This window comes from Solea solea, chromosome 9, assembly GCF_958295425.1.
Source record: "Solea solea chromosome 9, fSolSol10.1, whole genome shotgun sequence".
NCBI classification, from domain to species: Eukaryota; Metazoa; Chordata; class Actinopteri; order Pleuronectiformes; family Soleidae; genus Solea; species Solea solea.
In genome coordinates, this window is record NC_081142.1 from 8017811 (window position 1) to 8042474 (window position 24664).

Here is a 24664-nt window from a genome sequence, read left to right on the forward strand (position 1 = left end):
TAAACAATAGTAGGGCACTTCTTTGTTGCTTTAGCCTGATTATCCCCTGTGATTTGAAAGCTAAACAACTCTATACTGATTAACAGTGAGAGTCAGGTGAGAGTCAGTTTTAAGGTCAAGAAGACATTCACAAGGAAAATACCTTGCAAAAGCCTTAGCACATGGCCATATATCTTTGTTTTTAAATCATTTTGTCAGATTGTTAAAATTATTTTGGTGATTTTACAGAAGCTGTAGTGATTTGGCACAGGTCTGAGTGATACCGCTTCTGTAAAAATGTGCTGTGGTGCTACATTTGGCAACGCTTCACCTTCTCTTGATCGGAAACATTAATCACAGGCTGCCAAACTGCTTGATTATTCTCATATTGTTATCTAACCCAGGGAAGGAAGTGAAACTGTAAATCATTTATAGATAATGACAAAATAATGTGATCCTTGTGTTCAGTAAACTCAAACTTGCTGTGTTTTGTTCTTCTCTAATAATACATTCATACATATGATGGCTCATTTTTGCTCATCTCCGGGTCGCATACATGTAATGTCACATTGCACACTCATATGTCATTGTTCCTCAAAATGATCTGACGCGATGACACTTTGTCCAGAAACCCCTCTGACACAGTGGGGCTTTTTGTGGTTGGTTCCTTCTCATTTATGGAGCCATTTTGGTTATTTGTCCACCACACAAGTGACTATAATAACCCCTGTGGGAGGCTTTTTCCTTCTTCAGGATAAAAAAAAGTTCACAGTTTAACATTTGTTATCAATGACCTTTAAATGGAATTTCTATTTAGACAACCTTTGCACAAAGAGATAATGGCCTAATAATATGTCAGTCAGATTGGACATCTATCTATCTATCTATCTATCTATCTATCTATCTATCTATCTATCTATCTATCTATCTATATCACCTCCTTAAAAAGTACAAGTTACTCATAAGTTGCACACAAACAAGTCTGAATATGCCTCTTCCTGGTGTTAGTGCTCACATCCCTGTGCCGAGTTCTGGCTTGAACTTCCAAATTAGTCACATACCAGTGTTTGACTACAGGTACAAGGCTGAAGGGTGAGGTAAAGAGAAAAGGTATGAAAAAGAGAGGCAGAAGTGGAGAAAGGAGAAGAAAGCGAAAACTGTGACGGGTGAAGGGGAACAACACACCGATGAGGACATCATGGGTGTTCAACTCCACTGGCTGCTGTTGTTGTTGGTCGTCTGCCGAAAACTGATTGCAGGTAATGTTTGTGTGCTCTTTTCTCACACTGCCCCCTGTGCACATGTGGGTTATTTCTGGTTCTGTATTTGTGTGTGTGTGTGTGTGTGTGTGTGTGTGTGTGTGTGTGTGTGTGTGTGTGTGTGTGTGTGGGTGTGTGTGTGTGTGTGTGTGTGTGTGTGATATGTAATTCTCTAATACAGGGGTGAACTGTCCTCCTCTCTCCTTGGACTGGTCTGAATATGTTTTCTCATTAGTGCTGCAGCAGGAGTTCTCATGGCTCATGTGGCTTAACTCACCGATATATGAAAAAAATGGGGTACATCTGTTTATTAAGGGTTTAAGAATGTGTTATTTACCTAGGAGGGGCAACAGGGAGTCAGTGTAAACACCTTGAACAGGAGAGGGCATGCTTTTTTTTTTAACTGTCAGCACTTTCAATGAGTTCTGTCGAGTTTTGCTCCTTCTATGTACATCTCTGTATCACTTAATAAAATAATCAGAAATGAGGGAGACAAAGTTTACATTTTTGTCTGAAATGTGACACCCTATACTGTGTAGGATATTTTTTAGATTTCAAATATGGTTTGTGCACACAATGCATGGTGGTGGCTTAACCCTGCAGCACAAAGAATGGGACAGGTTCAATGAATCATATACAGTATATCAGATATAACACTTTTTCTTCACTGGAAATATGAACTCAGATTGTACAAAAATGTGAAAGTGTGTAGAGGTGATTCCTTTAACTATATGTACATTTTTGAAAGCTCAAATTTATGAAGACACGAGAATAGCTTTTTTGAGTAAATAGAAAATTTGACGGGAAGAAAAAAGTATTAATTACACAGGTGGTACAAAAGAGAACATGAGTCAACACAAAAATCAAGGGAGCTCCATTATGTTTCAAATCTCTAGGACTCAACAAATAAGTAATGAAGTTGTTGGTTGGGGAAGTGTTGTTAGCATAGCATAACAGACTTTGTGATTGAGGTGTTGCAGCAAGTCTACATGATTCAAGATTCAAGATTCAAGAGTTCTTTATTGTCATACCAACACACATTAAGACATGAGGTCAGAACGAAATTTCAGTCTCTCCAGAACCCAGTCAGCCCAGCAATAAAAGAAAGAAAGGAGAAAAGAAGAACCAACAGTTTAACTTAACAAAATATAAATTAAAAAAAGATTAAAACTTTAAAACCTCTGGAGGTAAGGTGCTGTGCAAATCATCATTAAAGGTGAAAGTGAGGATTCTCGTCTGGTGTCCTCACAGAACTGAGGTCTCAAACTCGACCTATGGGCCACTGAAAGACTTGTTTGGTCAGTAGGGGGCCTGTCAAGTGTTTTTTTGAGAAAATGAAATCTAAATTATATTATTTATGATCAGACCTGGGTTTGAGCCTCGGTTGGAACAAGGGCCTTTCTGCATGGAGTTTGCATGTTCTCCCTGTGTGTGCATGGGTTTACTCCGGGTTCTCCAGCTTCCTCTCACAGTCCAAAAACCTGCAATATGGGGATTAGGCAAATTGGTCACTCTAAATTTAACATAGGTGTGAGAGTGAATGGTTGTTTGTCTCTATATGTGGCCCTGCGATGGACTGGCGAGCTGTCCATGGTGTACCCTATCGCCCTATGTCAGCTGAGATTGGCACGGCACCCCCGTGACCCTCCTGTGGAGGATAAAGCAGTAGAAGATGGATGGATGATCACATTTCACATAATTTCTAAATAAAAGTGTTTGTTTTGATATGGAACAATTTATAGTTCACAATAAAAACATATACGGAAATAACTAATTATAATTAATACGTATATAATAAATTAAGTGTCAGGCTGTATGAAAGTGATTGCCGGGCTGCATGTGGCCCGTGGCCCGCAAGTTTGAGACCTCTGCCATTAGATGTGAAGTGAAGGCATCTATTATCATATGGCTGCTTGGCCACCATGAAATAAATACAATATTTTTATTTTATTCTGTTAATTTTGAGCAGACGCTGTGAGTGACATCAGTCCGTACATAAAGCATCATGAGGGCTTGTCATATGACAGGGGCGATCTCCACAAGATGCACTTGAGAGCCAGGAGAAGCACACAACCTGAGGAACATACACTACAGCTGGACTTTCCTGCTTTTCACAAGTAACTTCCGAATCACCTTTACATTTGTTTCATTGTTTATGAACCTGTCACACGAGTACAAAGCTTTGACCACAGCTTTCTGTGTGCTTGTTTCCTCTCAGAACCTTTCGCCTCCGTTTGAAACGAAACGCAGAAGCCTTTTCCCAAGATTTCATGGTGGCGAGTGAGAATGGTTCATCGTCGGCTGACCTTTCCCACATATATTCAGGAACACTAGAAGGTGGGTGAAACTGGAAACAGATAACCTTCAATGAGATGTAATTCGATTCAAAGGGAAATCTTAATGATCATACAACAGTAATTAATATTCATCTGGATAAAACCGAGGAACAGAACAAACCCTAATGACCTGCCAGTTTGTTGCTTTGTTGCTCTTGTATCTCAGACCTCTCTAACCTTTACATTTCTCTCAGGACCTTATCTATACATTGTCTGTCGCACCTTCTGTTTATTTCCCTTCTCTCTCCCTCTCTGACTTGTTATCTCTTTTGACCTGGTCTTGCAGGTGAACATGGTTCAGTGTGCCATGGCTCTGTGTTACAGGGTCAGTTTGAGGGAACCATCCACACTGACGACGGGACTTATCACATAGAGCCAGTTCACAGATACACCAGCAACCACACAGACCACCACTCTATAATCTACCACGAGGATCACATGGGTAAGACGACTACCCTTGTTTTTTCCACTGCAGGAAAAAGTTGCCATTTTCAAGCTCTGTTGTAACTTCAAACTGCCTTGCGGATTAAAAAAAAAAGAAAGAAAGGAAAACTAAATCTCTGCAGTATGAACCTTGCAGAATTTTCCTGGCCATTTTTTGAAGATTGCAAGAGCACAAAAAGAAAGCTGAAGAAGAACTTCCTCAACAGTTTGATTCACAGTTCTCCGGATGAAAGAAAGACAAACTACAGCAGAGTGCATCTGCCCCCTGTTAGTAATCCTCACTGTACTCTCTCACACAGTAACCGTACAGTACAGTATCTACAGCTGCAGCTTTAGCTCATATGAAGGTTACATGGGGTCAATGAACTAGCCTCACCCTTAACTTGTAGTAAGAGTGCAGTTATGGTTTCACTGAAGGGCCTGTGTAGAGCTTAAGGGGGGTTGCTGCGACCCGCCATGGGCCTTGGCCAAAGAAAAGATTAACTAGAGATGGTGTGACTTTTCTACGAAGGGAGGAGGAGGAGGAGGAGGAGGAGGAGAAGAAATGGGTCTACAGTAAAGTACACAGGGAGGTATGAAGATGAAACAGGAAAGAGGAGGAAGAAGATGTAAATCCATGAGTTTCATTTGAGGGTCTTGCACAGTTTAAATATGTATTTAAATATGTAAATATGGCTTCATATTGTGTCGGTTTGTACGCACGTCTGTCATTGTGTGCGCTTGTGTCTATTGATGTGTCTTTTTTTTCTTCTTGGCTGTTCAGGCACATTTGCAATTGTATTATAATAATATTTCCAAGAAGGTCTCTTCTTGGAAACTTGGTGCAGATTGTGCCAAGAAATCCCAACAGCACCCCCACGTTTGTCCTTGCATCTCCTCAGACACTGTGCCTGCCCTCCTCCTTTCCTCCGTAAACCCCCTGCCATTCCCTTAACCCTATTTTTACGTCATATGGACTTGCAACGAGCAACATCCTGTTCCTTCATTCACAAGCCAGCGTATCTGCAGGAAACTGTGAAAGATCTGGCAGATGATAATTCAATAAACAATCAATGCTTTCATACAATGTGGTAAATAAGTACATGAAGGGCTGACATAATGCTTCTAATCCTGTCTGTATTTCCACTTCCTTTGGGGGCTTTCTTAAATGAGGCACCTTACGTTCCCCTGGGATGAAGGATGTCAATTAGATCTGTGAACCAAAACAACAAATACATTTGTACCGCACAATACCCACATATTTTTCAGCAAACATGATGTAACTACTGTACAGACCACAAACATTATCAGCCTGTTAAACTTTAAAATCAGAGATTTGTATGCCAAAAAGCAGACTCCAGAAATTGTCAGGGAAATTGTGTCCGGACGTTCTTGTGCAAGTTTGCAGATAGAAATTTGATAATTTGGCTGGCAGGAAAAGTATTATTTTGCATTTGTTACCTCTTTAGGAGCTTTTCTGGCATAAACACTGACCTTGTTTGGACCAGACCAAAACCAGGAAAACATTTGAACTGTGGGTCGGTTAAGGTTAGGGATAAGGTCCAAATGGACATCAATAGCTGCAAAAACCTGTGTGTGTGTCTGAGTTCATGTGACCTTCACTTGGAAGTGTCACACATCTATAAAAGGTTGACCATTAAGCTCACATTTCCCGAGCATAAATCATACTTCACCAGACACAATCGAAACGATTAATTGCTTCCTTGTCGTGCTGTGGACGACATCAGCGAGAGAACCAATGAGTAATTACTTTTACAACTTCCTTCAGCATTCTTTTGGCACATCTCTATAAAACATTAAATGGGGGGTTTCATCTGTGTTTCGCACTCTGACAAATCCTGTGTAATTTATTCTTTAGACGTCGATTCTTCGTGGCATTTTGCCAAATTATATCACACAAACACGGGGGGGTTGAGAAATAGTAATATTGCAAGAAAATTACTCATCTTCACAATTTTCACAATTTTTAATATTAGTGCCTGAGAAACAGCCATGCATTTGTTACACATATTGCTCTGGTCTATTTCACTTTCTTTGAAGATTTTGGCATCCATATTTTTTGTTTTGTTTCTTACGATCACACTATGCAGTTTAACTTGTGATGATAGACGATATCTATTTCTATCCAATACCAAGCATGTACATTGTGTTGATGATGGGTGGATCAGAGTCAGCGGATCCATCAGAGTAACTTCAGTGCATTTCTTACTTGTACGTGTGCACACATTATTTTGTACAGGAGGGAAATTCTATGATTTACAGATACATTTTATACAATTTGGGCATTATTTTGCACTGGAACAAACCAGTGGGGCCTTTTAAGGCAGTGCCAAAAACCACAGCATCACCTAAGCCAAAATACAAATGCACTTGGAGAACACTTGACATGACTGAAGGGACATTTATAGAGTATTTAGACAACAGCATCCTATTATAGAAACCACAAATCCAGGTTCTATATTATATTGTAACTATTATATATTATATATTATTATATATATATAATTGAATCAAGTTTTAATATGTGCATGTGTGGTAATTGTCTTGATTTATGTTGCTGTGGTGCCCATTTGTAACCACTCATAGCTTTGTGATGGAAGATTTGAAGCACTGGCATGCATTTCCTACATTACTCTCAACAGCTGCATGAATGTGAGTCTGGAGTGAAATGTGACACTAATTTTTCATTTGGGAAAATCTTTTTATTCTCTTTTGGCTGGTTTTGCACTGATCGTACAGCTGTTTGTACTGTCAGGGAGATATCTGGATCACTTACACACACTCTCTCCTTACTTGGCAAAAGAATGAAAAAAAGTTTTAGAAATACTGACTTGGAAATATTCATGCTCCAAACTCTGAGAGAGGAGAGCAAACACGGGCAAGCAGAAAGGTCTGGAAATAATTCTGTCAGTGGGTTGACGCCCGGTATTTAGGCCTCCATCCACCCCCACACAGTCCACTCCGCGCTCATGCCATGTATAGATTGAATTGCAGGTTTGTGATTGGCTGGAACAGTTTTGCTGAATGGTGTGATCCCATCACATGTTGTCTTCTCCTTCTCTCCTTGGTGGTGCACACACACACACACACACACACAGAAGTTATTATGGGTCACTGGTAAAGTGGCAAAACATTGCCTGATTCTGTCACTTGCTCTTTGCTGCAAATAACACATGAAACTGATTAATTATGTCATGTGACATCATAGTGCGGAAACTAAAGCCACTTTTTCTTAATTCACATAGTTGGTTTTCCATTAGTCGTAGCTATAAACAAAGAACTTTTATTATTTTTAGCTTGATGGGGGATAATTAAAAGAAAGATATTTTCACTCCCTATTTCTAGATTTCCCACAGCTCCTCACCATAAACCTCATGCACTCTTGTGCAATGAATTCTCCGCGGCTTCTCATACTTTTGGGTAATTCTCTGACTTTTCCACTGCAACACAATGAGCCAGTTTATGCAAATGCACTGCCAATCATGACTGCAATCTCAGCACTGTTGCATCAACCTCAGTCATCCCAGAGGTGTTGCAAATCACAGGACAAGGATTTTGTTCCAGCAAAGTCGAAATCTCTCACAGCACCTACTGTATCACAGCTTCTTATCAAAAGTGGGCTCATGTCTCTGACTCCAGACACACACAACACAGTCCAACGGACAACACGGACAATGGGTGGATGACAAAATGGATGTCATGTGGACCCCAACAGACCTCGCGCATGTCCAGGCACAAACTTACTCATGACGGAATTGATTTGAATGTGTCGTGGTTCATTTAGCATCTTTGCGCGTGTTTGAATATTCAGATTGTGTATATGTACTATATATTCGGAGTGACTGTTTGTTTTTGTGCAGTCCTGCCACCCATGGGATCAAACTCCAATGGATTCTGCGGTGCAGAGCATCTAAGGGTCCTTGCTCAGAGCCTCAGACCCAGTGACGTAAGAAACACACACAAATACACTAATGCTCACTCTGCCCTACTTTCTTTTTATATTTCCCTTTCTTTAAAAAGATCTACCCTTCAGTTCCCTTTACAGTCAAATCACTACAAACCAGGAAATAGATTGACCCTATTTATAAGGCCAGTTAGTCAACCAGCCACTTTTACTTTAGTTGGTTGAGTCACCAACAGCGATGAAAAATCAAAGAATTATGTGTGAGACGACAGCTTGGAGACTTTCGAAACTTCGTCAACAAAGAGTTTGCGTGTGTTGTGAAGAAATTATAAAACCGCGTATGATGGAATAAACATCTGCCATATCTGTATTGTTGTTCACTTTTGACCAATAAGGTGGTGGTTCCGATGTCTATTGTCAACGGTGGCTATCTGGACAATTGTATGGGTTCATTTTGGGAAACATGCCTGTTGGTGGAGATCATTTCCACTGTACAAACATGAAATGGTCTGAACAGATGTTGTTCCCAGTGGAATGTCCGAGCTATGTTCCAGTCCCTGCCTGCTGTCACACAGAATACTCTAATGTGCTTGATGATTTCCCACCAGCAAAGGAAGGGCAAATTATTCTTTAATATATTGATATATATAAGATACTTTTGGACATCCTGGTGACGTTATCATAAATCTCTCTGCTAATAGACTAGACTCTGTCATTCCTATTTATGTCAGTTCAGTTTTCACCCACAGGAGGCTCCAGCGAGCCGGTCCAGGAGAACAGTTGATGAGTCAAAGACCAGCTGCCTGCTTCACCTCCATGTTGACCATCTCTACTACAAGAAGTTCAAGTCAGTGGAAGCTGTTGTGGCTCAGGTGATTCATTCAAATCTTTTGTCTTCAAATGTCGTATTATGACACACTGGAGCATGTGTAGTGTCATGGAAAATCCAGCAGGAGCCTCAGAACACAACAGGATTTTCTTGGCTGATGGTTGGGCAACATATTATTTATTTACAAACCCATGTCTGAACGTGGGGAACGTGGGGAACCAAAGTTCATCCGATTTATTTGATAAAACAAGTGAAAATGTTTGGCAGTGAAACATAGTGGTTCCTCAAATAGAGTCCATCCTGCAACCCATGCTTAGAACTAGATTGGTGTTTAATAAAAGGTTGTTTTGCACTGTGTTTCCCAAAATGACCAACACTAATGTTTGTACATAGGAAGAAGGACTAAGCTGTTGCTGCTGGGATTCTTAATATGGCCCTGCTCAGATTCACACAGCTGTCATGGCATTGCTCACAGTGGAGGAGTAGAGGTTGAGAACCCTCTTCTTCTTCAAGAACATGTGCAGACATTTGGCTAAATATGCCAGATGTACAGGCCTGGCACGGAGCTGGACTCTCTCTGCTGCATCCAATTGCTCCAGAAAGAAACAACTCACATAAAAATGTTAGGTGGATGTTAGATGGTAGACATGTTGATGGGAGGTCAAATACAAAATTAACATTGACATTTGAACTTACAGTAAGTGAGCTGCAAAACTCACTTACTGTAAAAAAAAAAACAGTATTTCTGCCAGACGAACATCTTAAAAGAGTTGCTAGTCAGCCTTGCAGTTGATCATCACATTGGGAAATACTTTCTCCCACTACCTTTGAAAGCCAATTGTACTTGTACTTTAGCAGATTTCTGTTCAAATGTAGACTTTCCTGCAAAGTAAGAGCAAAGACGTCTTTGCAGAGGAAACGCCTCCCCCTGAGAAAAGTGCAAATATAAGCACATCTTACAATCTCGATAATATGCAGTGAAAAACTTGTATAGTTGACTTTGTTGACTAAGTTTCCAGTGTCCTAAGATACCAAAGTGCCAACCAGGCACCTGTTATTGACCAACATGCCCATGGGCACGCAGATGAGTATCGTCATGCAGGAAAATCACATGTTGGTCAGTCTGAAACCATATACTTGTGTCGTGCATGCTTGTCACTCAGCCGCAGACGTAGATTAGGGCCCACTGTGTTGACAGCTGCCTGCCTGCTGGTGCACTTACAATGCAATAAGCAACGTAATAGTGATCTAGGCGTCTGTCTGTGCTGAAGTTTCTTTGTCTGAACAAAACTTTTTGTAATTTTGGTTAGCGGTCACACAGGGTGCTGCTCGGATATTGAGTTTAGCCACATATACTGTATAATATGACAATGAAGTGATGCAACTTTAATACTGTATAATTACCATTTAACTTTACCTTAATTGAAACCAAAAACCAGTATGTGCTACTGCATTCCATGTTTGCAATGAAATGATAAGATTAAGGATGTTTGATTGTGTCAAAGAAACAGATAAAGGTCAGTCAAAAAGTAAGTTTGACCTTCACTGTTATTCTCTCCAGCTTCGCTCCTGCTGTCTGTCCTCTCATCACCTCCTCCAACCTTCCTCAGATTCTTTCCAACATAAACACTCACGCTTGTTATTGTTGTCCCTGGTTCAGTGCCAGACCTTTGTTGCAGCGGGTGAGGAAATATGTCGTAAGTGAGGCCGTCATGTGATCTTTAAGTGTAAATAGATGAGTAGGTTCCCCTCTATGTTCAACTCCAGCTATAGAGACTAAAACCTGTGCACATGACTGGTTTTCACGTGCTTGACCGAACCCCCGTATATAAACACCCTGTGGATAAACTCTCTCTAAGGTTTACCTGATATGTTCCTGTTATGGATCATGAGCAGGAAATGGGCAAAGATGTAAATCTGGGCACTAGAAGAGAAGGTGTTCACATCGGGTCAAGTACTTTCTCAAAAATATGACATGATGAATTTCTATTTTGTGAGTGTCATTGTGTTGTTTCATGTCACCAAACACATCCTCTGCAGAGAAACAGTAGATGTTATTAACAATATATCGGCATGTTTTCCCACATACGCTGGTGTCATCCTCAGGTCGCCTCGTATATGCAAGCTGTGAATGATATTTTCGACAAGGTGGACTTTAATGGAATCAAGCTCATCAACTTCAAAGTCAAATCCCTAACTGTAAGATCTTTCTATGTCCAACACAACTGTTCGTAATCTTTGAATTTTCAGATGCAGTTAAGTCATAACTCCATGTACTGAGATAATTAGGTTAGTCTGATAGATGTCTATTGGTGAGAATCAAACCAGGACCAAACGCTGAGCTACAAAACTAAACACATTCTCAATTTCTCTCTGTAGGTAATAACTGAAGAAGATACTAAGGATCCGCTCTCTCCTCTGTACATCGGGCCTGAGAAACTCTTGAGTTTGTACTCTGAGAATAACTGGGGCAACTTCTGTCTGTCCTATCTGCTGACTAACAGAGACTACAGTGGAGTGCTGGGACTCGCCTGGGAGGGCAAGGTTGGTAAGTTGCTGTGTTTAAGTAATCATTTAAGTGTGCTTCTCATTTTGTGGCTCACTGGCCTTCAAATATGAATTTGCACAATTTATTTACACATACTTTTTACCTCATATGTATGTTCAGCGATGGCAGCAAACAGAAAAAGTGGGTCCTCGTATTAATATATAATAATAATAAATATAATAATATTTAGTTTAATATGCTGTAACTTATGTAAAACAATATGATTTTCTTCTAATATTAGCCTTGTGTGCTTACAGGCACTGTCTGTCTGTGTAGTATTATTGTTGGACACATTATGTGGAAACTGTTGTGGTGGGAGGTGCTTCTCTCTCTTGTTTCTGTGACATTGTCTCATGCGTGGCTTTTGATTGGCTGAACTGAGGGGCGTGAGAGCAGACCACCACAATGACATGTGATTAGGGAGAAGTGAACCTTTGACTCACACTCACACACATACACATGCATGCATGCATACACCCTGCACTAAGACGTCTTACTGAGGATTGGTGACTGCATTCCACAGCATGATCACCATAGAAACAGCTCATGTGAGGAACACACACACACACAGACACACACAGTGGCTACATAGTGGCAGTGACATTGTTATGAGTTGCCTCATTGTAAACTTGGATAATGTTTGCCCACCCGACATGGTCATGGTCAACCTCAGGGTCTCAGTCATTCTCCTCTACCAGCTTATCAGAGAGTCTTTTAAACATCATGGCACCATAAACTCAAACCCCCTGATGCCTCTGCAGCCTCAGCCCGGTGAATTGTGCGCAAACATGTAGTCGCCCACAACCCCCATCAATCAGATTCCTCCTTTAACCTCGATCGCCAAGTTGTGTGTTCATACGTCAGTGCAGGGTTGGGGGGGGGGTTCAGGGGTTGGAGCTTTTTCACTATGGAGACTAATTGAAAAACAGATGGTAATTTTCCACACAATATGTTTTGTGTTGTTGGGAGGTGGGCTTAGACTATAACTGGAATTGATGAAGTGTCCCTGTGTTTTCCAAGGAGACCTTGAGCACAACAACAGGTTATCCCCGTATTTCACCAACGTCGTTTTTTTGGTGATTGCAGCTTGTTGTTTTTCAATAGAAGGACTGCTAACAGGATGGTTGTGGGTCATTGACTTTCATTGACTTTCCATCAGGATAAAAATGTTCTGTTAACAGTTATATGTTTGTTTTGTAGTCAGACCACAACACGGGCTAATAGCACAACTACTATAAAAGATATATGTTTGTTTTGTGGGCCCAGATTTATATTACAGGCCCAACTTGTAATACTAGATTGCCAGCAGTCTTGTGGTTGAGCGCAGCGCGTATGTCAGACCAAAACAAAAGCTACTCGCCAATAAAAACATGCCACGTAATGTGCATCCAGTAACTTACAGGTCCAGGTGGAGAAGAGCTAGCACTAAATCATTTTGGAGTCTCTTTGTGTCTCGTAGATCACAAATATAAGTAAATTTGGAGTGTTGCCTTCAGCTGTACACTTTGAATGACTTTGTATTGCTGCACTCAGTGGAACTCAAGAACTTGTAATCAGGAGATACACGTCGTTCATGTCATGAACTCAGGGCCTTTATCATTCTTGGAGTAAACTTGGAGGTCATTTTAATATATATTATATTTAGTGTCTAAAGTTTGTGGTATGCACATGCAACTGTTGGACCAACCACCAAAACAGAAGCTCAATAAAAACACAAAAAAGACATCAATACTCTACTACGTATTTATTTTCTGTTTTTTTATCAGGTAGAATGTTGCATGTTGGACCTTTAAACCTTAATCAAGATTGAATTACAGCCAAGGGACACAACACTAAAGCTTTAGTACCACAGAAGACTTTGAGGTTAATGCTAAACTGTTCAATAAAACAAAGTGTAGATCATCAGGTTGGGAGAGGAGGTGCTGTCGCTAGACATTCTGGAAATGCTCCAGTGTATTAATACCAGCATTTGGGAGCAAATAACGCCCCCTCTGCTGCACACCCTGCCAAAAAACACAACACAGCCTCCAAAGAAATGCTCTTTCTAGGAACCTCAGCTCCTTGAACATCCCATCAGGGGGCCATTTTAGGTCAAAAGCGGGGAATGCTTCAGAAATGCATCCAGAAGGGGGAGTCTTGCTTGGCTGTTCATAGAACATAAACCACACTCTTTTGGCTTTTCACAGGGACCAGCCTTAATTGTGAAGACAGTTTGTCTCATTTTCCTCTCGTGCTTCAAAATACTTTTTCCCCATTTCTTGCACAAAGCCATCAAGTGAAATCAAAAACAGAGGGATAACACAGTCCCATGTTACTGTGTTTTTACCTGATCCTCACACTATCCTCACTGTTTCTGCAACACCACAGATAGGGGACTCTTTTGTTTGCTGTTTTTTTTTCGACCCCTGACTGTTCGTCATAGTTCCTGGACGTCACACTAATTCCTACTGTGTAACAAAAACATGCCAGTGAGAGAAGCAGATGCCGCGGCCGGTTCCCACCGTTCTCAGTGACACAGAGTGAACTCAGATTTATCTGAAACGGCTCTGAATCTATGTAACAGACGTGCACCTCACCAGGCTCAAAGCCTCCCCCCACTCAAAAAAAAACGGTGGTGCTGTAGATGTGGTGTTACGTAAAGATGGCGTATCCCTGCCTGGCCATCCATGTGAATGTTGCCAGCTGTTTGTAATAATGGGAACGGTTATCAGCGACATTATGTAAACCCAAAAGCAAACTTCACTATTGGGGCCCAAAATGCTGCCGTGTGCATGCTGATGATGAAACTTAAGGAGCTCAGCAGCTTCTGTCTGTCTGCACCTCCTCAACCCTGTGGCCTCACAGGTCAATAACACCACAGTTAATTGTAGGAATCTACAGTAGCACACTGTTGGTTATGCAACCATACTGTATCTATATGGTTTACACTGTGTCAATACAGATTTATGTAAGTGAAATTGTTTTAAGGTTGCCTAATACTGAATACAGGATTACTTCCATCCTTTTACTTAAGTTGTCAAATGGCTGATTTGCCTATTCAAAATAATATTAGGAGTTACAGGAATGGCAATCAAAATGATCATAAATGTCACATTGTCTACAAATTTGCCCTTTTCACAAGTTCTACTGATGATAAGTTAAAAGTAATAAATAGAGGACTGATTTATTAATAAATGTACACTACAGGGCTGGGCAGTAATTCAGTCATCATATATGGGATGTAATTGTCTATACATCACTATATATCAATATAATATTACACTATTCAGAGTAAACAGTCCACACATACAGAACAGTTTTCTTATGTCAAACAAACACATGATATCTTAGGAAATAAGCAGAAAGCATTTACAGCTGGAGTTTCCTCATCATTCTGTGGAGCAGCTTAATGTCACTGACCACACTTGAAATGACCCTCATCCAAAGAAAGAGTTTATTCTCCTGCTGTCATTTATAACACAGTGTTTTGTATCATATTGGGAGTCAAAATAAATGTAGAACCAGTCCTTTAAATAAACTATAATCAATAATATACAGCTTGCACAACCTGTGGCAATTCATTCTATGCATTGTTCACTTAACTTTTTATATTTATTATTTTCTTCAGGTAACTGGGGAGGAATATGTTCAAAATACACCACACTCCGTAACGGCCGGATGTCCACCCTGAACACTGGTCTGGTCACGGTTCAGAATTATGGACAGGTCCTGCCTCCTCGTCTTGTCCAGCTCACCTTTGCTCATGAACTCGGCCACAGCCTGGGAGCTCCGGTCAGTTGCCGTCTCACTACATCACCCTCTTCATCCTCAAATGCTACTCTGTACACAATGCAGCCCCTAAAAAAAGGTTACGTTAATGAAAAAGTAAAGTAAAGTGAATATAACTCTGGAACAATATAACAGCGGCCATGATGGAATCATTAGATTATGACCACATTGTGTGTTCTATATTCTTATCATTTGGCTGGAATAAAATCAAGTCTTTGCACTTATAAGAGGGGTTTACTGTTCAAAACCAATGATACAAATTGTTTCAGTGGTGGATTTTATTTGTTGAGTATTAGCAGCTCATCGAAGTGTATTACTCTTTAAAAACCTATTAAAACTTCTTGAAAGATAAGCTCCAAATTCTCCATATTCATGCATACAGCATTTAACACATAGTCACTCCCTTTGGCCGTGAGGAAGAGGAAATGTCTTGAATGCCTTTATTTCGCCAAGCATATTAGTTATAGACTTACAATATGACCTCATAACTGTAAAAAACAGATGGTGCTGTGATTGGACATCGCAGATCAACATTAAAGCAAAACCTCAATAAAAAAGAGAAAGAGATAATAACAGCATTGCTGTATTTGTATTTAGTGTTGAGCTCAGTGTAGTATTTAAATGTGGATCCTTGGATCGCTCTCACTGGATAATCTTAAATAAAGAAAGAGGAGGACCTCTGATTTCTCCCTCTCTCCATGCTTGTTTCCTCTGGTTCTGGTTCAAGTCTCAAAGCCTCCTCCAGTCCGGCCTTATCAACAAACTATTTATGCATTCACAAAAAAGGGGTGCACCTCTCTCCGTGAGTGACAGCTGCAAACATCTGCAACCTTTCTCCCGCTGCCTGAAATGCCAGCAGCTCGTTCCACTCTGTCCCAGAGTTATTCACACTTGCACAGACTGAGGAGCCCACTGTTCCTGAGCAGATTAGTTCTGCTATGTTCAGTCCACGCAGGCTTTTTATAGGTTAAACTGCAGTAAGTTGTCCCGCTAAAGCCGAGTATCCAAGCTCCTGTGTCAGGCATGTCTCATTGTTTCCAGGCTGGACAAAATGTGGAATGAAGAAGAACATGAAGAGATTAGAAAACATGCTTCACCTGAGATTTGTGGCTGACATGGTGGAGCACAGAGAGAGAGAGGAGTGGGCTCTGACGTGGAATTCATTCTGGGAAGAAAGAGATGCTGTGCCCTTTGGCCCACTTCCCCTTTCCACCTATAGATTTACATAACTGCTTTTTGAACCGTAAACTGTATATCAGCTTTCTGCTCAGATGAAAAGAAAAATGGAAATGAACCTTTTTCAGTCCTTGTTGTTGCTGCTGCTGCTTTCTATCATAGCATTTAGTTTTCATTGATATGGTGATACACAGAGTCACAGCAGCTTCCTTCCACTCAGTGTGCAATATTTGGACCTTTTTTAATGAACACACATTTGTAGTTTTATACAGTATTTAATTCTCTTACAGGTTTTTAACTCTCTTTAAGACTGTTTAAATGTTAATTTTCCAGAATTATATGTAATAACTTGACAAAATTCCAAAAACCTGGGATGGGGATGTAAAAATAAAAACAGAAAATCCTCACATTGAAATGAATGGAACTAAATATTTGTCATCTTTTAAAACAGTGAATTAACCAATTGCTTCTAAATTCACTTGTTAATAAAGATAGTCAAAATAATCAGTATTTCTTTTAGCTCTAGTTTGAATTAAAATAAATAATATTTTACATATTGTACTGACATTACTTATACTTCAACACAGAGAAACATTACTCAAGGCAATGACATGGCGCTTGTTTTCCTACCCTTAACATTTGTTTGTAACAATGTGTGTTTTTGTGTCTCTGTCTGCAGCTGAATGCTCTGAACACAAATGCTTTACTTTTACGTTCACTCAGAGAAAACACTGACAGTTGATTTCTGATATTTTGTGCGTTTCAGCACGACGAGGGCTCTAACTGTGGGGATCTTGGTTCCGCTGGTGGTAAAGGCAAGTACCTGATGTTCCCTCAGGCTACAGATGGGGTGCGTGAAAACAACGACAAATTCTCCCACTGCAGCATCAAACACATCAGCAAGACCCTCGGGCTAAAGAAAGACGACTGCTTTGTGGGTGAGGAGGCAAAGGGCACCCGCATGTGCACATTGGGGCCAAATGTTTACACTGTTCATCCCTGGTCACTGTAAATACTTATAATTTGTCTTGACGTTCACGTTACGTGTGCATATAAATATGTGTGTATTTATCTGCATGCTTGATCTTTTTTTTGTGGGGGGTTGCAGTCAGTGATCAGCCCATCTGTGGAAACCACATTGTGGAGGGAGATGAAGAATGTGATGTTGGACACGACGACACAGACCACTGCTGCTACAGCGCTATAGAACCTGTCGGAGTTCAGTGTCACCTCAAGCCTGGCAAACACTGCAGGTACTGTGCACAATCCATGTTTGTATTGATTTAACCAGGATTCAGGAATGACGTCCCTGGAGAGGAAGACCTGGACAAGTTAGCACAAGAAATGTTTCAACAGAGCACATTTAAAATCATAAAAGACTTCTCCTATGTCTTATCCTATGTCCAATAGGCTGCTCTACCAACCTCAGAGAAACCAGGTAGAGCAACCAATTAATGGAGAGGGAGTTATACCAGTTAAATAATAATATGTTACTGAGATATCAGTCACTTTGACTTTGTAGATGAAAATACCAGTGCTGCCATTTCCAGAGGCCTATTGAAGGCCAGGACACAGTTTGTAAAGTACACAGTCATGTAATTGACTCATGGAATGTTCACAGATCACAGAAACCACGTTCAGAGGTGGTTTGATGACGCATGCTGCCACATTCAGGAGCTGCGTGAATGTAGTCTGTCCTCAAGATGGATCAGAGACTTCCTCCTCAGTTGCTGTCCTTTCATTCACAGAAGATACAGTATTGTTGTTGCTCTGTCTGATGTCTCAGGAAAAAACTCCCAGCTCTCTTTGCTTTCAACGCTAAAAAAAAAAAGATTTGAAATGGAGGTTCTCAGGTTTCTTTTCCTCGGTCAATAACCCACTATAACAACATTTAAAAAAAAAACACTTTTGAAAGAATGCAATTTTTTTTGGGGGGGGGGGGTGGTTACACTAATCAGCACTCATGTTAATTTATTTGCTGCTACTGCCACAACATTTACACCAATCATCATCATATTATTATTTTTGTACTTATTTCATTCTTATTTCAACTTGATTCACTCGAGTTCCTCATGTCTCTGTCTCTCTGTCACTCATGCACAAACACACACAAACATGCCGACAGAGGACACATTTGTACATCCAGACTCATGACGTCAGTGTGTATTTGCAGAAAGTGAGGGGACCCCAAATCTGATCAGTCCTATGTGAGGTGGTCTGCATGTGATCAGCTCACTGAGGACGGATGTTATTAGCAGGTCTGAATGGGGCCATTATTCCATTTCAACAGTTCCTGTTATTCCAGCGCACGTGGCCTCTTTGTGAACTGCATCTATCAACCTGACTGTGTGTATGTCTTTTTACATTCATCCATCAGTCCGAGTCAGGGCCTGTGCTGTGGTCAGGACTGTGGCTTTAAGTCGGCCGATCAGACGTGTGATGAGGAGACAGACTGTTTGAGAGAGAGTGTGTGTTCAGGCCTTTCCCCGCTCTGCCCTGAACCAGAGGCCAAGGAAAACCTGACCGTCTGCAGCGAGGGCACGCGTGTCTGCTTGAATGGGGTGAGGCCACTACATTTAGCTCACAACAGTGGGACTCAACATGTTTAACTCCAACAGTGAGGGGAAAAAGTGAAGAAGTAATTTCCAACAATACTTTAAGTGTTGCCGTCTATTTTTGACCATGGTAACATCAGTTCACAAACCAATCTGACAATGAGGTGCAGCTAGTGTTTCTCACTGAGTTTCAGGTTTCACCAAACTGTACCCGAGTTTCTAATAGTGTTCTTGACTTTATGAATCTGGAAACTTTTCATAGCCCCCTGGCAGTGGGTAATGGACCTCCAATGTGAAATCCTAAAGCTGAATATCTGTCATGATCCAGCTGATTTGCCAAACTACTGCTTTTGTAGAGAAATCCACCTGATCATGGTACCAAACAAACAACATGTGTGACAACATTAACGTTAAATCAATGTCTGTAACATACAGATAAACTGTCCTTGAGGCTGGAGAGACAAGTGATTTATTACAGCAGTGAAACGTTGCTTCATCACATGATATCACTCTCAGAGGTGCATATCCACATTGTTGTCTTTGTTAAAGTACCGTTAATAGTTCAACAGGCAAATAAGCCAAAATCCCATTTTCACATCAGACTCCACCTTTATTTTATTATTGTCATGTGAAGATAAAATAAATAAATAAAACCACATCTGTGAAGCAGAGTTTCCCTGTTTCCCAATGCCATGTGTTTGATTGTCCAGACTCTCAAACTTGTGGGAAAATAAGCAATTTGTACAAATTTATAACAGAGAGATCGCATTTATGCGAGTCACATGTGTTGAACAGTTTTAGTGAAATATAACATTTTTAAAGCGTATCTGTCTCATTGGGTCACACAATGGCAACCCAGTACAACATTGGGCCTTCCTGTATATGTAAACATTAACAGAAAGTATTCTTCTTTAAGGCACGCTTAAAAAAGGCAAAACATTTAACATTAACTGGAGCAAAAAAGGGACAATGCCACAAACACACTGAGACTGAGACATGACCTGAACAGACAACCCAAAGAAACCAACGTGAAGTAACCCAAACACAAAGATTAAATACACCGGGGACTCAGGCACAATCAGGCGCAGGTGTGTGACAAACAGGACACAGGTGAAACACATTAGGACCGGGCAGACAATCAGGGAAGACAGGAAAGGAAGCAAAACTGGACAAGGTACACAGGAAGGAAAAAATTCAAAATAAAACAGGAAACAGGGAACTGAAAACCTAGTGTAAAGAAAACAAAACACACCTGTAAAAAAGTTTGTAATTAAGAGACACCAGGGAATATTATATTATATGATTGGCACTTTGCCACCTGGGAACCTGAAACAGTAGCTTTATTGTTTTATTGTACGTCACCACAAGCACTTTATAGCTGTGCAATTTACATCGGTGTTCAGAAAGCTCTAAATGAAAAAAAAAAGACTTTATCAAAGCTCAGAAGGCAAGGACAACGTTTGTTCCCCAAATAGTTCAATGAGAAGCTTAGAAAAAAAAGTGTTTATGGATCTGGGACCTTTTATAGAATCCAGGAGGCCGATGATTGTGATGTTATTCCTGCTGCAAATGTTCCCAACAAGAGTCACTGTCAGAGCACAACAACATAAGTCAAGATCATTTGATGTTTAGTTGCTCTCCAACTTCTTACACTTCATATTTACAGGACATCATTCAATGCAAACAGTGTATATTCTTTTGTATATGTCTATATGTGTATATGTCTTTTAACTTCAGGTCATATTGTGTTTATATATGGAATGAAAATCAGTTCAAGATCATAACTTAAGATTATCCACATATATATATATATATATATATATATATTATATCTGTGTGTGTGTTTGTGTGTGTGGTTGTCTCCGCAGGAGTGTGCAGAGTCTGTGTGCGTGAAGCACCACCTGCAGCAATGCGACTGTCCAGGAGACTCTATGAGGGAGAAGTGCCACATGTGCTGCCAGCAGCCTGGTAACCACGGAGCCATGTGTGCTCCACTACTGAGGAATGTGTTTACACTTAAAGGCCCAAAACATCGGCCTGTGTCAATCTGCACTGAGGTTACTCTTGTAAATTATTGTTTTCCCTGCCATGATGGACCAGTACATGGAACATCAGATGAGCTAATAACATTGAGCAAGACATGTGACTACACTCTTAAAAGAGTAAATAAAGCCCCCTCCTCTTCAGCTAACTCAACCCAGTGCCTTTAATTTAAAAATTAGTGACAGAGGGAGGGGGAGTGGTCTAATTGTCGGGGAGGAGACTGGGACAACGAGCCTCACACTGATTGTAATGAAAGAGATCCAACACACCTGATTCAAATGAATGGCTCGTTATGAGCTGACTATGAGCTGACTATGTGAATCAGGGGTGTTGGAGCAGGGAAACATCTAAAACATGGAGGGCAGCGTGTCCCCAGGACCAGGATTGAGGACCACCAGATTTCATCATGGACTTAAATAGCCAATGGCAAAATTTGTAATGCAGTAGCTGGTTTTTGACCAGAGAGAGGCAGAATGTTGAGCACAATACTATCTGTGAAGGTTTGCACCTGGATCACAACAACAAATAACATTACAAGATACACATACACACTGGTTTTCACCTTACTCTTACTACACTTTAATATAAGAATCAGTGTCAATGGGTCAGTTGTTAAAGATAGTTCAGTTTTCTTGTATGACGCATTGACGCATTGTCAGCGTTGACTTCACAGAGTGTGCTGCCTCACACTCTGGGACTCAAAGCACAGGGACAGATACTAAACCAGACTTTAGCCTCATAACAAACGTCTAATAAAATCACAGGGACACAGGAGCTGCTGGTCTTTAACTGTTGTCGCCTTTGCTAACTTTTTGTCAGTGAGGTCAATCTGGACAAAGGATTTGAACAGATTTGAACGTATGAATTAACAGCTCCTGTGTGAAATGACATGGACAAACATAATCTACATATATGTGAAAACCAACGTATTTTTTACTTTAAAGCATATATACACTTATACATACATATTTCTGAGTAGTATGTTCAATTGATACAAATCCACCCTCCCAAATCTTACACACTGGACCTTTAATCAGGCATAGATTTTATTAGTTCAGCCTTAAGTTAGGTGACAATCTGTTTTATCTGTCAGTGAGAGTGTCCTGATCCCAGGCTTTATTGAGTGAAGTCTGTGTTTAATTTAAAACTTCAGAAAACTTGAACTATCCCTTCAATTGTTTGTCTCTTGTGCTCTCATTTGTTTTGTTTTTTTTTCTCCATTCATGGCAGATAAGCCTGAGACATGTGCCAGCACCACGTCCTCCGTGCTTTCTCGCCACTTTCAGAAGAAAACGTTGCCATTGGTCGGCGGTGCACCCTGCTTTGGAAACCAAGGTTACTGCGATAAGTTCCACGTGTGTCGCATGCTGGATGCCGATGGCCCCATCGCAAGACTGAAAAACTCCTTTCTCCATTTGGACGACTTTGAAGACGTGGGAGAGTGGATGAAGGTGATGGAGAATATCACGATGAAGGCTGAAGATGTTATTACTCAAGTGCAGGGAACTAAAGGGAACTGCTGACTTTAGTTCATGCCATGTTTTCTGCAGGCAAATTAGTATATTAAACAATAATGAAATGCACCTTGAATCAAACTATCACAACTAATGCCTGGAACACAGGACGCAGGACTAAGTTGTTATTTGATTTATCAAACAAAGGAAGTAGAAGATTACTAGTTGGTAAGTTAGTTGTAAAATATCACCAGCACTGAGCAGGTTATCATTACAACACAACACTGAACTAGTGAAACTGAGACTTTGCTCAGTGTCTAAAGCGATGACATTTACACTGTTTCACTTAACAATTATTCAATTGTTTTTATTTCTGTGTGTGTGTGTGTGTGTGTGTGTACAGGCTCATTGGTGGGCCATCCTGCTGGCCATCCTGACTCTGTCTGGAGTGATGGGCTGCACTGTCTGCCTCTGCAGTCAGACCCTTAACACCAGGGACCTCGAGTAACCTCTGACCTTCGATCCCTTTTTCCCTGGGAATACAACTATCTAAGTACATTGAGAATAATTTATCAGAGACGGAGAAGTGTCAAAGCAAACACAGGAGAATCCTGTTTAAAAATGTTGCCTGCAGCTGACAAAGACTGGTGAGACTGTCCCTTTTTTCTGACCTTGTATCGTTTCAGCTTTGTTTGAAGTTGAGTTTCAGCCACTTTTCTATCCTAGTGATACTACAGTATAACCTTAAGTGTTCTCACGGGAAGGTACAGGGTCTTTTGGCCTTTTTGGTCATGGGCTTTTATGTTTGAACAGGGGTAAAATGCATTCATGTTTAATGTAATAGAGCAACAATTTGCACGTTTATTATCTCAACAAGTATTTGTGGTAGTGCAACACGCAAGGAGGACCAAGCAGGTGGGGTAAGAGAAGAAACATACATGGACTAAATGATGAAAAGGTACCTACAGTTAGCAGAGCACTGAGATAAAGGCAGATATGGATTTTTCCTTTTACTTAAAGGTGCAAAATGCAAAACTGACTTCCCATGATTCATCAGACAGAAGTTATCAGACTAGCTCCTTTGTTGTTAACCCTAGCACTGGTAATTACATGCATTTATACAAAGAATCTGTACTCAAATGTTACAGATGGAGTATGAAGTCACTCTGTTCATCAGTGCTTTGCCGTATATTTACATGTGTACTATGTGTTTCCAGACATCCTGTTGCAAAGAATGTAAACACTAGTGATTTTAGGGTAAAAAGACACATTCACACATTTCTCTGGTCACCTTGACACAGTTTACATGCAGTGGCTTCACACCTGCAAGGACATGTCGCCGTGACAGAGCTAAAATTCACTTCCTGCAATTTATATGAATCAAAAACAGATGTGAGATTTTAAACTGTTGAATCACACATTTCACTTTGATAATGCATTAAAATGTATAACAATGGAATGTTTGCAAAATGTGGTGAGAGGTATTTCTAATAAAATGCCAGGTTCAGAGAGCAGTTTTGGTTTATTAAAGACTTTATACAGCACAGTCAATATTTACAAATATGTACTAAAGTTTATATAAATGCATATTTTACAGATAAAGATGATGAAGGTAAAACATTAATCTAACAGTGTTGTGTACTAAAAAAAACAAACCATCGTCATTATTATTGTATTTACATACATTTCACTGTACAAGTAACTGGGTTTAGCAATGTCGTCTCCTCTTCAGTGCAATAATGAAGCATTTCCTCTTTTTTAAAGCAAGTGGAAATGAGGTCACAATGATTACAGTACCGATCTCTAAGAGCTGAGGTTTAGATATTGCTATAGGACATTTAACGTTTGAATGGATAAGAGCCAATACTGGAGTCGTCTCAAGCACAGAGGACATAAAGACACAAAGACAGCACAACAAAGTCACAATAGACAAAGCCCCCTTTTCTACCAAGACTGCAGTGAAGAAAACTCCACAATAATCCACCTTATGTACACGCTTGTTTACACTGAACCGAAATATAAAGCAAATAAAAGTAGAGCCCCCATTTTGTACCTTTTACACACAAAGACAAGGTCGGAATAAAGGTGCAGTGAACAGGCTGGGATTTAAAGAGGCATGAGATAAACCGTACCTTCGACATCTCACTGAGCACCTCAGTTTAGACACATGGTATTAGGCACTTTCTTTAAGGTAACAGCTTCAGAGTAACGTCACCTTGCAGCGATGCAGCAATAAAAACAAAATGTTTCTAAGGTTCAGAGTCAAAAAGTAGTTGTAGAATAACTGAAAATATAAACAGCAACAAAGCACTAAGTTAAGACAATTTCAATTTGAAATAACTCACTTCTAGCGACTGTTTACAGTAAGG

At 40.4% G+C, this 24664-nt stretch overlaps 1 protein-coding gene across 2 annotated transcripts; it reads left to right on the forward strand.

The window, feature by feature from the left end:
* Window positions 1-995: 995 nt before the first annotated feature.
* On the forward strand, window positions 996-23412 carry si:ch1073-396h14.1 (disintegrin and metalloproteinase domain-containing protein 10). Of its 2 annotated transcripts, XM_058639460.1 has the most exons (15): window positions 996-1238; window positions 3208-3355; window positions 3457-3575; window positions 3861-4016; window positions 7879-7964; window positions 8672-8794; window positions 10858-10950; window positions 11131-11299; window positions 14907-15070; window positions 17010-17181; window positions 17352-17496; window positions 18621-18804; window positions 20667-20766; window positions 22072-22292; window positions 22699-23412. In XM_058639460.1, exons 1-15 carry the CDS (start codon window positions 1178-1180, stop codon window positions 22801-22803), a joined length of 2046 nt encoding a protein of 681 aa, XP_058495443.1. In that variant the 5' UTR covers window positions 996-1177; the 3' UTR covers window positions 22804-23412. The 2 variants fall into 2 exon arrangements, with proteins under 2 accessions (XP_058495443.1, XP_058495445.1); XM_058639462.1 differs by lacking the exon at window positions 10858-10950 and having other exon boundaries at window positions 11256-11295.
* The last annotated feature ends 1252 nt before the right edge of the window (window positions 23413-24664 follow it).